A 12621-nucleotide genomic window follows, 5' to 3' on the forward strand; every position below is an offset into this window, starting at 1 on the left:
CAAAAAACTAAAAAGAGAACTACCCTATGACCCAACAATTGCACTACTAGGTATTTATCCAAGGGATACAGGTGTGCTGTCTCAAAGGGACATGTGTACCCCAACGTTTATAGCAGCACTATCAACAATAGCCAAAGTATGGAAAGAGCCCAAATGTCCATCAACGGATGAATGGATAAAGAAGATGTGGTATATATATACAATGGAGTATGACTCGGCAATCAAAAAGAATGAAATCTTGCCATTTGCAACTATGTGGATGGAACTAGAAGGTATTATGCTAAGTGAAATTAGCCAGAGAAGGACAAAAATCATATGACTTCACTCATATGAGGACTTTAAGAGACAAAACACATGAACATAAGGAAAGGGAAACAAAAATAATATAAAAACAAGGAGAGGGATAAAACAGAAGAGACTCATAAATATGGAGAACAAACTGAGGCTTGCTGGAGGGGTTGTGGGAGGGGGGATGGGCTAATGGGTAAGGGGCATTAAGGAATCTACTCCTGAAATCATTGTTGCACTTTATGCTAACTTGGATGTAAATGTAAAAATTAAATTAATTAAAAAAAAAAAAAAAGGAGACTGAACTTTAAGTCCAATGGCATTTCCAACTTAAATCATTACAGTTGTAATCCAATAATAGAAAGATATTTTAAAATAAAATAGACACAGAGAGTGTCAACTATAAATTTCAGTTGTCTTGAATATTACACCTTAAGCTGTTATTTTCTCCTTTGGACTAAAAGCTGCCTGAGGACAGAAATGATTGCCTCAAAAGTACCTTCTCCTTTTCAATTCATCCAACAGTGGATCCACTAGAGGTAACTGATGAACTCATTTCATCACAAGGATTTTATTAAGTATTAACTTCCCACAGTGCTCCACTAGGTATTGTATAAAAATACTGCATACACCTGTTCTCAGGTCTCTAAAAGCTTATAATTTAAGACAAAACAGTTGTTATTATTCTTAATTTTCAGAACTAAAATGTCATTGCCCTGTGTGACAGATTGAGAAACAAACTAATCATAAAAAGGCCATAAAAGCTAATAACTAAAGGAAATAAATGCACTAAAATAAATCAACGTAAAATTATAAATGATCACAGAATTTTCAGTTGTCTATTATGATTTATTTTACTGAGTTGAGAGATCTATTAACCTTTTGCTATAGGAAGACGGAAGGTACTAATTGAGTTGGAGGGGACTTACTCTCACTGTCATGCAGATTAATAACATTTACAACTTAAACATCACCCTCTTTCAAAACAATGCCAATGTTTTGATAAGTTACTGAACTGCAATAGCAAAAACACCATCTACTTTTAATCTTCATGTGCATATGTGACATTGATCATGACAAGTGGATTGGTGTGGCGTCTAAGCCAATGCAGGGAGCATTCACACAGAACCTCTGTGGTTGGGGTGCTGACAGATCGGCCTCCTTCCCTTACTGGCTGGATGTCACCTCTGTTTTGAATAAGACACTTTTTCGGCTGAGCCTACAGTATCGCTCTATCCAACTAGCCATGTTTTGCAAAGAATCAATTACCATGACTCTGATTCTTTAAAGTGCTTTTCCTTCCCATAACCCAACTTTAGAAGCTGTTCAACCCATCCATCAACAGGCATTCAGAAGAGGGCTAACCTTTGGTCGGTACTCTGGTGCCAGACCCAACTTCTCAAACAGGGAAACACATAGTCTCACCCAAGATTAAGACTATGAGTCAGTAAGAAGGTGAAGCCATGATATAAAAGGGGCACGTCTTTCTGCTATTGTTTGTTCAATACTCAATAAGTAAAAACAATTTTGTATTAAAATAACATATGCAATATATTACAGAATACAATGGCTAAAAAATTTGCGTTGATATCTAAGGTAACCCATGAAGACTCCAAACAAATTATGTATTGTGGAAAATGGTTTTGACCATGTCCTCGGAGACCTGGGGTCACAAGTTTGTTCTCCTGCCCTGAGGGTATTTTGGTGGAAAACTGTGGGAAGCAGTAATGTAGTGGAAAGAGGACAGGCTTTAGAACCAGACACAGCACAGTCTGAACCCCTGCTCCTCCACATTTCCTGAGAGTCTGACTTCGACCAAGTCACGTCACCTTAAGGCCCCTTGTCCTCAGAATGTTATTTAATATGAAGATCTGTAAAATAGGTAGCACAGTAGTGGACAGAGCTAGGGTGAGCTCTAAAAAATACCACATAAGTCACGCTCCTGCTTAAAAGCTTTCAGCAGTTACTTTTGTCCTTTGAATAAAGCCCTACATGGCTCTCAGGTTCTAAACCTTTTGGGGCACAGATTCCCTTTGGCGGTCTGGTGAAACCTATGGGGTCTTAGAATGTTTGAAATAAAATACATATAAGTATAAAGGCAACCACCATTCATATTGAAATAAAGTTAAAATTTAAAAAACGTATGCTACAGTAATATATGTGCTACACTATTAACAACAAATCGCACAATGTGGCGGCCGTTTCAATAGCTATCGTAATGTTGAAGTAGTGAGGAACAAATATCTCAGGGTTGTCTGCAGCAAATGTAATTTGATATGAAGAGATCTGTGGTTTCTAGTTATGAAAGTCACAGATACTCCTGCTGCAACTGTGGGTTTTCTCCTTTCCCTGCATTCATAATCAAAGGAGATGCTAAACTTCATTTAGATGTGAATGAAGACGAAAATGTGTTTTTTCTCATGCAAGTTTGTGGAGCCCTGGATTCCACCCGTGGATCTTATGGAGGTCCAGGAACACATATGAAGAGCCAATATCCCACCAACACTGGTTCCTGCTGTGCTCACTTATCTCCCCTTCCCATCCCTTTGCCCATTACTTTCTGGCAACAGGGAGCACTTGCTCTTCAAACACATTCCATTGAGCCCACCTCAGGGCTTTTGCCTTTCTCTCTGGAATCTGCCCTCAGGTCTCTGCATGGTGCTTCTTTCTTGTCTTCATCTCAGCTCAAGAATCACCTCCTCTGAGAGGGCTGCCCTGACCAACCCCATCTAAAGTACCCCCTCCCACAGCCACCCTCATCGTTACACTATCTGAAATTATATGTTCTCTATTGACTCTCTGTTTCTCTGTCCTAAAGAGCAAGCTCCATGGGAGCAGGAACTCCTCTACATGTTCAGCGCCATTATCCCAGCATCCAGAACAGTGGCACAAAGTAGCAGTCCAACACGTCTTTGCCAAATGAAAGAAAAAAACGTGGAGACTCCATTAGTGCCACTTCTCTCATCCTTCACACTATGTTTTAGGTACTGTGAGGATACAAGGAGATAAAAGACAAACTCTGGCCTTCAAGTAGTTTATGGTCTAGTGGAGGTGGGAGGTAGCCCTGTGGAAGGTGGAGAGGACTTCTCACTCTGCTGTACAACCATGGACATATCTCTTCTAGGGCCTCAGTCTCTACAGTGCCAGATAAATGGCTTGGACAAATTTATCTCCGTGGTCTCATACCATGGTCTCATATGGTTCATGATCATGAGGAGCTAACAGTGCAAGGTAGCATATATAGGAAGTGAGGGGTTTTGACCCTAAGGGGAGGAAACTTCACAGAGGTGGACAAGACTTGGAAGGGCTCTGAAATGTAATCAGCCTCCAACAAATAACGAGAAGGGGGATTTTCAGAGTCATGAACTTCCAGCTGAAAGAAACTTTATAGGTTATCCAGCAGGACCACTAGGTAATGCTATGGACATCTCTGTATGAGGCCATTTCTGGAGATGTAACATAATACCCCAGCCCTCAGATGTAACCCAGAATGTGGCTAAGAGTATGAGCTGTAGAATGGCACTACCCGGGTTCAAATCCCAGCTTTGTAGCTTACGAGCTATGTAAATTGAGGCTAATGCTTAACTTTTCTGTGTCTCTGTTCTCCCCTCTGTTAATAACAACAGTATTAACTTCACGGGGTTATGGTCAAAATTAAATGAGAAAATGAATGTAATATGCGTTAACACACATTTAGTAAATGTTCCTTATGATTCTTTCTGTTGAATGTTTTTTTTAAAATATTTTTTAAATTTATTTTTGAGAGACAGAGAGCGAATGGGGGAGGGGCAGGGAGATGGAGACACAGAATCTGAAGCAGGTTCCAGGCTCTGAGCTGTCAGCACGTAGCCCAATGTGGGCCTCGAACTCACGAACTGTGAGATCATGACCTGAGCCGAAGTCAGATGCTCAACCGACTGAGCCATCCAGGTGCCCCTGTTGAATGGTTTGCTAGCATGTCAAACTTACTATGTATCCCCCAAAACCACTTTTCTCTTCTTCCACTGCAATTGAATTTTTACTAGCTGGAGACTACATTATCCATTTTGTGAAGTTTCTATAAGCCAATACAGAAATATATCGTACCTTTTCCTTGACATTCACATGAGTATTGAGTTCAGCCATCTTGCTTCTAGTGGAATAAGCCCTGTAAAGAAGGAAGAAAAGATTAAGTCTAAAGTTTTAAAATTGATTTCTCAATGTGTTATTTTAATGCTCTCTCCCATGCTGAAATGCTCTCGTTCAGCCATAATCATAAATACCATTTTAGAATGTAAAAATGCTTTCAAGCTAAGCATTTGTCTTAGATATGTTCTAAAAGCATATTATAACTCTAGAAGACAATGTAAAATCTTTTATTCATACTATATGGACACGAAAAATGACAAAGATAGATGGGTGTGTACCCAAACTGTGTTTTTTTATTAAGTAAAAGAAAGGTAGTCAAAAATAGTGAGAGGAGGAAAAGCATACCTATTTTAACTAAGCATTGTCATCCCAATCCTTGCTGTCCCAAAGCTTTTATTAGCCGCTAGTTAATTTAACAAACATTTATTGAGTCTTTCCTGCATATACATAACTATACCAAAGCACTCGAGGAAGAAACAGGAGAAATGATTCCAGATTTAAACATAAACACTGTACATAACAGTTTTTAAACTGGCTTTTTCACTTATCAATATATGAACAGCCTTCCAGATCAATGCATATATAACACTTCACCATAATTTTAATGACCATAAATTCATGATCTCTATCAAATGGAGTCTTAAAATTGCCCATAATCTTTCTGTTTCCCTAAATTCTTTAGGCTTTCTACTGCTGGTGTCTAATCTTTTTTGTGAAGTGAACCACTCAGAGAAGATCTGTATTCTTAATAAGAAGCAGTGGTGTTTTCTTTCTTCTCATCTGGTCTAAACCTTTCATGATTATTATGGAAGACAGATCTTAAGTCTTTAATAGTTTCAATCTCTTTTTGAAATAGAACATAAATGACTTAAATGGCCAAACAGATTGGTTCAAAAATTAGCAGCAGGACAGGCCAAGGTATCGATATACTTCCTCTTTACATGTTTTACACTTTTTGTCAATCAAAAACCCCTGAAACTCTTTCTTATATTCTTTTTGACTTATGCTACAATGAGTGCATCTAGAGTTGATACATTTCAGGGATAACTTCCAAAAATTCTCTGATTTCTCATCATTTTCTTTTAAACCTAGGTCTTAAATAAAACATAAATTCAGATCTATTACATTTTGTTGATTCAGGATGAAAGCTTAGCAATATGTAAACTTTATTACCCTTCAAATAGGAATCCACATATATTATTATGCATTATCAGACATTATAAACAATAGGATTTCATTCTTGTAAGTTTCCAAATGCTAATGCCACTAACACATGCATTTGGGCACACTAACAGGCTAGACCCTGCATACTCAATTCCCAGTAAGACAGCTCCTTCCCAAATGCTCTGCAAAGAGTGTCTGTCCCATTGAATACTCCCAGTTAAATAACTGTCCCAAATGGTAAATTCTTTTTTTAATATTTATTTATTTATTTTGAGAGAGAGAGAGGCAGAGAGAAAGAGAGAGAGAGAACCCTAAGCAGGCTCTGTGCTGTCAGCACAGAGTCCAATGCAGGGCTCAAACTCAGAAACCATGAGATCATACATGAACTGAGCCGAAATCATGAGTTGGATGCTCAACCGACTGAGACACCCAGGTGTCCTGCCCCCACCCCCCACCCTGCAAATGGTAAATTCTGTATTCTCTGACTTGGCATATGGGAGAAAGCGAATAGCTGGCAAACAATACCTGAATTTCATTCTCATTTATTCCTGCTCCTAAGAGTTGCTAGGAAAAGAGAACGGGATTATTTTCTGATGATCTATAACAGTGAAGACAGATGGCATGTGAGGTACAAGGACAAATAATCAGGAGTTTTTGTTGATAAGCCATAGATGAAAGTGGAACCTTTGATCAGTCATCACAACACCTGCAAAATGGTCTACAATCATATTTGAAAACATCTGGATGGTTGATTTTCTTATTCAAATGGGAGTTTAGGCATGTAAACATGAACAGTACATATATGGATTTTTCTGCATGGGACATTGTATGCCTGCCTGTATGTGTATGTAAGAGAGAGACATTGTAAGAGGGAACAAGGATGGGGGAGGGAGGGGAATATATATATTATACCTATGGAACTATGAAGGATCAAAGGTGACAGCTGGATTTGGTACTATTTGTTAGGATAGATCTGTGAGCCACAATTCCTTTCATTAGACTAGACTAGCTAAATCTTCTGGACACATCTAATCTTGCCATTATAGATGTGTGAAATCTGATAGAAAAAAGTGTTGTGTTTTTGTTTTGCTTTGATGTCTAGGATTTGGGTGTGAAGCATTTTCTAAAGCTGGAGTGTTATAATCCACAGAGAATCAGGGAAGAATTTCATTGAGGACAGAAAATTTCTGAGATCTGAGGAAGTGGCAAAACAGAATGGTGATCTGTATTTGTAGATGAAATACACACACACACACACACACACACACACACACACACACACATATTTCTTTGGCAATTCCCTTTCTCTTTGACCTCAAAGTCTAACTCAATAAGACTCTTCTTTGGTAGTGGTGCCAGTAAGATTAATTACAACATTTTTGTGTGTGTAACACACACACAAAAGGGAAGGAAAAGCTGTGTGTGTGTGTGGAAGGAAAAGCTGGTTCCGAGGGTGGAATGGGGCTATTACAGGTTTCTCAGACAGAAAGAGAAGATAATTACAGGCACCGTTCTTTGCTCATTTTACTCCCTTAATTTTTTTCACCTGTGTGGAGCACTGGCTCTAGGCTCTCCCTTCCAGGTGGATTGCAATGCTCTCTCTACATCAAGGCTTTCTGCTGGCTGGTGTATAACAGAGAGATTGGGGAATCAGCTACAATTCCGGTTATGGAAACTAGATGGAGGATTTTAATCTAAATAAAACTTAAAGAATTAAGAGTTTAAATGGCTAGACAGTCAAACAGTTCTATTGATAAGGACAAACATTAGGGCAAGGTTGATTATCAGTGTGCTGAAGGTCCTTGTTAAATGTCCACACCCTCGGTTTGGCACTACCTCTGGATTATTGTGAAGCACACCTCACACTGGCATGGCATCATATGCCCATTACCCTTCCAGAGCCGACTCCCTCTCCGCTCTGAAAATGATACTATGCTGTGCCTCTATTCTGTTGGGATTCTGTGTTTTGCTACGAACTCTTTCTGGACAGTCAGATCAATTTGATCCGAATCTTAATTGTTTCACTTAGATAGTTAAGATCTTTTCCTCCACTACACATATTGTCATCTCCTCCAAAGTAACAAAACAAGCCCAGAGACTGACAACAATCCCAGCCCTTATAGTTGCAGACCCCTGAGTTAATCTGAGAATCGTTTAATGCTGTGAGTGATAGGTGTTTGGGAGCAACACACCTCACATCACACGTGGTGACACACTTGGTAGCTTATCACTACTGGACACAACTGATGACCATATCCTAACTTACTTTGATCAAAAGAGCTTTTAAATCCTGGTTTCTAATTCCTACTATCACTTAAGAGTGTTCTCAGAACTGACTAGTTACTAAAGCCTAATCATTCAAATCCGTAAATACATGTTCCATACATATCAATCAATATAAAATTAAAATAACCAGAAATTCTTGATATTGATGTAACATTTCAATAGCTTAGATGTTGCTTGAAATTTTTTTCCTTAAAGTTGTACTTTAGCTTTTAGTAATAACATTACAAACATACATAGATACCATCTAAGTTTTATATACATCCCAGAGAAATATGTAACAAATAGTTGTATATTATATATTATATTAGTTATATATTACATATACAAATAGTACCATATATATATATATATATATATATATATATATTCCAAAGTCAAAACTTATTAGGAAAAGATATCAACCCCAAAGAAAAGAATTTCACAATTTACCACCAATATATCATCTATATACTTCTCCAGTGTAAAATTAATAACCCACAAATATGGTTACCAATCACTTCATGTGCAAAGTTATATCAAACTGTACTATTCATTATGCAAGATCTTACTTAATATACATTAATGACAGTCAGAAAAATCTATTAGTTTATAACAAAGATAAATATTCTTTATGAAAAATAAACCTGAATAGCAAATATGTTTCAGCATTTCTAATTAATACAATTCAGTGAAATTTAATATATGTGACAATCTAATCAACTACCAAACTCTGAGTTTAAAAAATATATGTATCTATAATGCTCACACAATCATATTCAACATAAAAAGTGAAAACAAGTTACTGAAATGCCAAATTGCTTTCTGACTCCGTTTCCCTCATGTTTTACTGGGTAGACAGTAATAAAGTTTCACTTTTGTTTCTCTAAAACCTATTACTGCTCTTAGAGTCACTTTCTTTTTCCCAGGTATTACATCACTTTTCTTGAATTGAATTCAGGGAACCAGAGGTGATACGTAAGAAAAATTTTTAAATAACGATTTTAACAATTTTTTTCAAGATCATTTATGCAAAGTTCTCCCATGATCTATAAAAGTATAAAGGTCACAATGCATAATTAGAGCTGTTCACAGAGTATTTCATAAATCATCATAATATAGCTGAAGGGGATAGGTTAAGTGTCAGACATCCTGACAATAAGGTGCAGAGTAGGTAAATGAGCAAGTTGATAGAAGATGGGGATCGACTGGCTTTCTGGCTGATCATGAGAATCACCTGGAGAGCTTTTAGAAACAGAGATTCCTGGGCCCCAATGCCAAGTGGTATGGGGGGTTTGAGGCCTAAAAAAAGCAACCCCCCCAGGTCATTTTCATGCAAAGCCAGATTTGACTGTGGCTAGACTGCACTGGAATGTGCTGGGGCTATAAAATATATCCCAGATTTCAAAGACTTACTACAAAAAAGTAATGTAAACTGTCTCAATACTTTTTATACCTATTACGTGTTGAAACGATAATATTGGACATACTGGGTTACATCAAATGCAACATAAAAATTAATTTTACCCATTTCTTTTTACCATTTAAAAAAATTTTTTTACAATATTTTTTAAGTTTTATTTATTTATTTTTGCGAGAGAGTGAGTGGGGGAGGGGCAGAGAGAGGGGGAGAGAGAGAGAGAATCCCAAGCAGGCTCTGCGCTGTCAGCACCGAGCCCGATGTAGGGCTCGAACTCACACACTGTGAGATCATGACCTGAGCCGAAACTAAGAGTTGGATTCTTAACCGACTGAGCCACCCAGATGCCCCTCTTTATACCTTTTTAAAGGTGACTACTGGAGAATTGTAAATGGCCTATGCGGCTTACATTATATCCCTACTGGAAAGTGCAGTCCTGGAGCAGCTGTGCTGAAAGTTTGATTCCCAGAAGAGCAGTATCAGCGGCACCTAGGAACTTGGTAGAAATGCAAATTCTCTGTCTCTCGCTATAGACAGAATGAATCAGAAGCTCTGGGGCAGGCGCACAGCAATCAACATTTAGCCTTCCCCACCCCCGCCCCTACCCCCCCCCCACTCCCCCCCCCCCCCCCCATCCCCACAGCAGGGCATTCAGATGCACACAAACTAAGCTCTGAGAGCCACTACTCCAGAGTCTCCATCCTGGGAATATTAAGAAAGGGCCTCTTCCTTGATCTCAATCACTACACACAACAAACAGATTCTTATAGAAGCCTAGAGAGATAAATGTGGCCCAGTTTCCCACAAATTACATTAAAGAATGATCTTTCCACCAACATACTATTAATAATTAACACACTTATGGGGTAGTTATAATGCAGGGCACGCTAAGTACTCAACACATTTTTTTCAGTTAATGCTCCCCCTATAAAGTAAAAATGATGATTATCCCCCCATTTCACACATGTGAAAGCTGAGGCCTAGGAATTCAGTAATTAAGCCAGAGTGGCAGGGCCAGGATTCAAACCCAGGCACTGACTCTGGAGTCCACTTAGAGCACCTCAAAATCATCATAAACAAGTTATGGGGCTCAGTGTATATGAATTGCAGCAAGAATTCTGCAAGGAGAATGGAACCCATCCCAGGCTTTGGCTTCTCAGGCCAGGCAGGCATGTGATATATGCCTTGTTATCTATGCAGGGCATACAAACTGCAGAGCAAAACTGCTAAACTCACACAGGAATGGACAGGAATATACTTGTTATAAAGAGATGGCTGTTTTCCTGCGGCTTCCTACCTCAGACGAGAGTGTAGAAAGCTGCATTTAGCGGGCCCTGAGCCAACAAAGTGTTTCCTTGGCTCTCCAATGCTGCCCAGGGGCTCCATGACATTCCAGGGCCTAATGTTTTAACTGCTTCTTCTTTCTAAATTAAAGTAGTTACAGTGTCTATGTATGTGACTTCGGTACAGCCTAGACAGTGTTGTGATCATGTGGGTAGCTCCTGAGACATTTTCTCACTGCTGCCTCAGAGAGAAGAATCAGGACAGATCTTGTGAGTTGGAAGTCAATCCCTTGATGTGATTGGTGGAAGCAGCAAAAAGCTTCTCAGTCAAAACAGAGTGTCCAACGGTCTCCCAGAGTGCCAGTTCCTAACCTGTATAAACTTAACAGACATCTGCATTTTTACTCGGTTTATTACAGCACGCTATTACCTCTGGAAGAAGGTGCACTGTAACAGATTAATTTATTTTACTGCACTGCCGTCAACTGGCCCTCAGCAGAGAGCAGTGCTCTGAGAGAATGAGAAACAGGTCAGGTAAGTTTTCAATAGGTCTGTCTATATGGGGCACCACATCCTTATGGACATCTGAAGAAAGGTTCTAGATCATCACAGTATATAGCATGACAGGTAAGTTTTCAATAGGTCTGTCTATATGGGGCACCACATCCTTATGGACATCTGAAGAAAGGTTCTAGATCATCACAGTATATAGCATGAGGGCCTCAGGTCTCTAGCTGTAGAACAAGAGGCTGGAGTTATAAGGGAAGTGAAATAATTTTACCTATGCCCTTCTGAGTTCTTACCTGAGACCCCTCTATAATAAAAGACAGATTAACAAGGGAAAAACAAACAGAAGTTTATTAACATGTGCACTCACGTATAGAAGGGAGGTACGCAGGGGAAAGTGAGGCGCTCTCACCGTGGCTTAGAATTCAGAATTAAATACCATGTTAACAGGGAAGGGGGGGGGGATAGGCCTCTCAGAGGACAGCAAATGATTTTGAGGAAAGACGAGAGATCTGATAGTTTGTAACCAATGTGTTTAGGCATGACAGGAGTCAACAGTCTAACTTGGTTGATAAAACTGCCAGAGGGAAGTTCAGAGAGCCTCAGAAAGCCTCTCCCTGCCTTTGCTGTTTTTCAAATGCCGAGAGCTCACAATAATCAATAGGTCAAGGTGGCATATTTTGGTAGTACGTCCTGAACTCCTACAATCACATTTTGGGGTGGCATATTCTCTACCCTTCCGAGTAGGACCTCTGTGGCCCTTTTCAGCTCTCAGACCTTGCAAGTGTGTAAGGGTCCTGGGAATGAAGGGAGCACTTAGCAGCCAAGGCAGCAGAAAGCTAAAAATCCACCTGAAAAAAAAAAAAAAAAAGCATGGGGGCTGTCTCCAATGTACTAGGCTGTCTTCCTGTAAAGATCACCTTTAAACTGGTCACGGACTAACTGTCCAGTCCCCCAAGCATGACCAGGGGTACTTGCATGCCAGCTGAAGAGGGAAATAGTGTTCCTTCTATGAAACTGGGGCTTCGCTTAAATTTAACGTTACATAGGTTCTCTGTTGCTTGACTTTCCTGTTGCCTGAGCCGTCTCTTCTGTTTTGTGCCCTCTTCCCTTTCCCTCAGGCCTTTGCTGCCCCTTATCTGGTGCTGTAATTACTGAGGTCTCTTATATTCCAAGTGCTTTAGCTCTTTCTTCTGTGGTTTAATTCCCACAGTTTAATAAAAGTTCTTGTGCAGTGCCTTGTTCCTTAGAGGAAAGCTGCTTTAATTATTAGGAATGAGGACACATAAACAATGAAACAGAGAATGGTGATTAAAATATGAATTTCATATAAAGATACTTACCTAGACTTTTTTTGTTTAATTTTGCTAATTCGGAGGGGGAAAAAAAACCCCTCAAGGTTGCATTTTTATTCAAAGACACTTCAATGTACTAAACTCACTGTTAGAACAACTTTGCTGAAAAGCATTTTAAGGGCAAATGTCAGAAAAAATTTCACATTTAAAAGCCCAGGCTCTGCCTCTTTTGAAAGGCAGGGTTAGCCTTTGGTTTAGAAATGTCGCTGCCTAC

At 39.3% G+C, this 12621-nt stretch overlaps 1 protein-coding gene across 9 annotated transcripts in view; it reads right to left on the reverse strand.

Annotated features, from left to right (window-relative positions):
* The window catches only part of SPATS2L (spermatogenesis associated serine rich 2 like), a 165885-nt gene that overhangs the window by 79078 nt on the left and 74186 nt on the right, over positions 1-12621 (reverse strand). For all 9 annotated transcript variants that reach the window (XM_060622872.2, XM_060622875.2, XM_060622871.2 and 6 more), the window contains one exon: positions 4375-4435. In XM_060622872.2, coding sequence (XP_060478855.1) covers positions 4375-4413 — 39 coding nt within the window. In that variant the 5' untranslated portion in view covers positions 4414-4435. The remainder of the gene's footprint in view (positions 1-4374; positions 4436-12621) is intronic.

Source organism: Panthera onca, chromosome C1 (genome assembly GCF_046562875.1).
Source record: "Panthera onca isolate mPanOnc1 chromosome C1, mPanOnc1 haplotype 2, whole genome shotgun sequence".
Classification (NCBI taxonomy): domain Eukaryota; kingdom Metazoa; phylum Chordata; class Mammalia; order Carnivora; family Felidae; genus Panthera; species Panthera onca.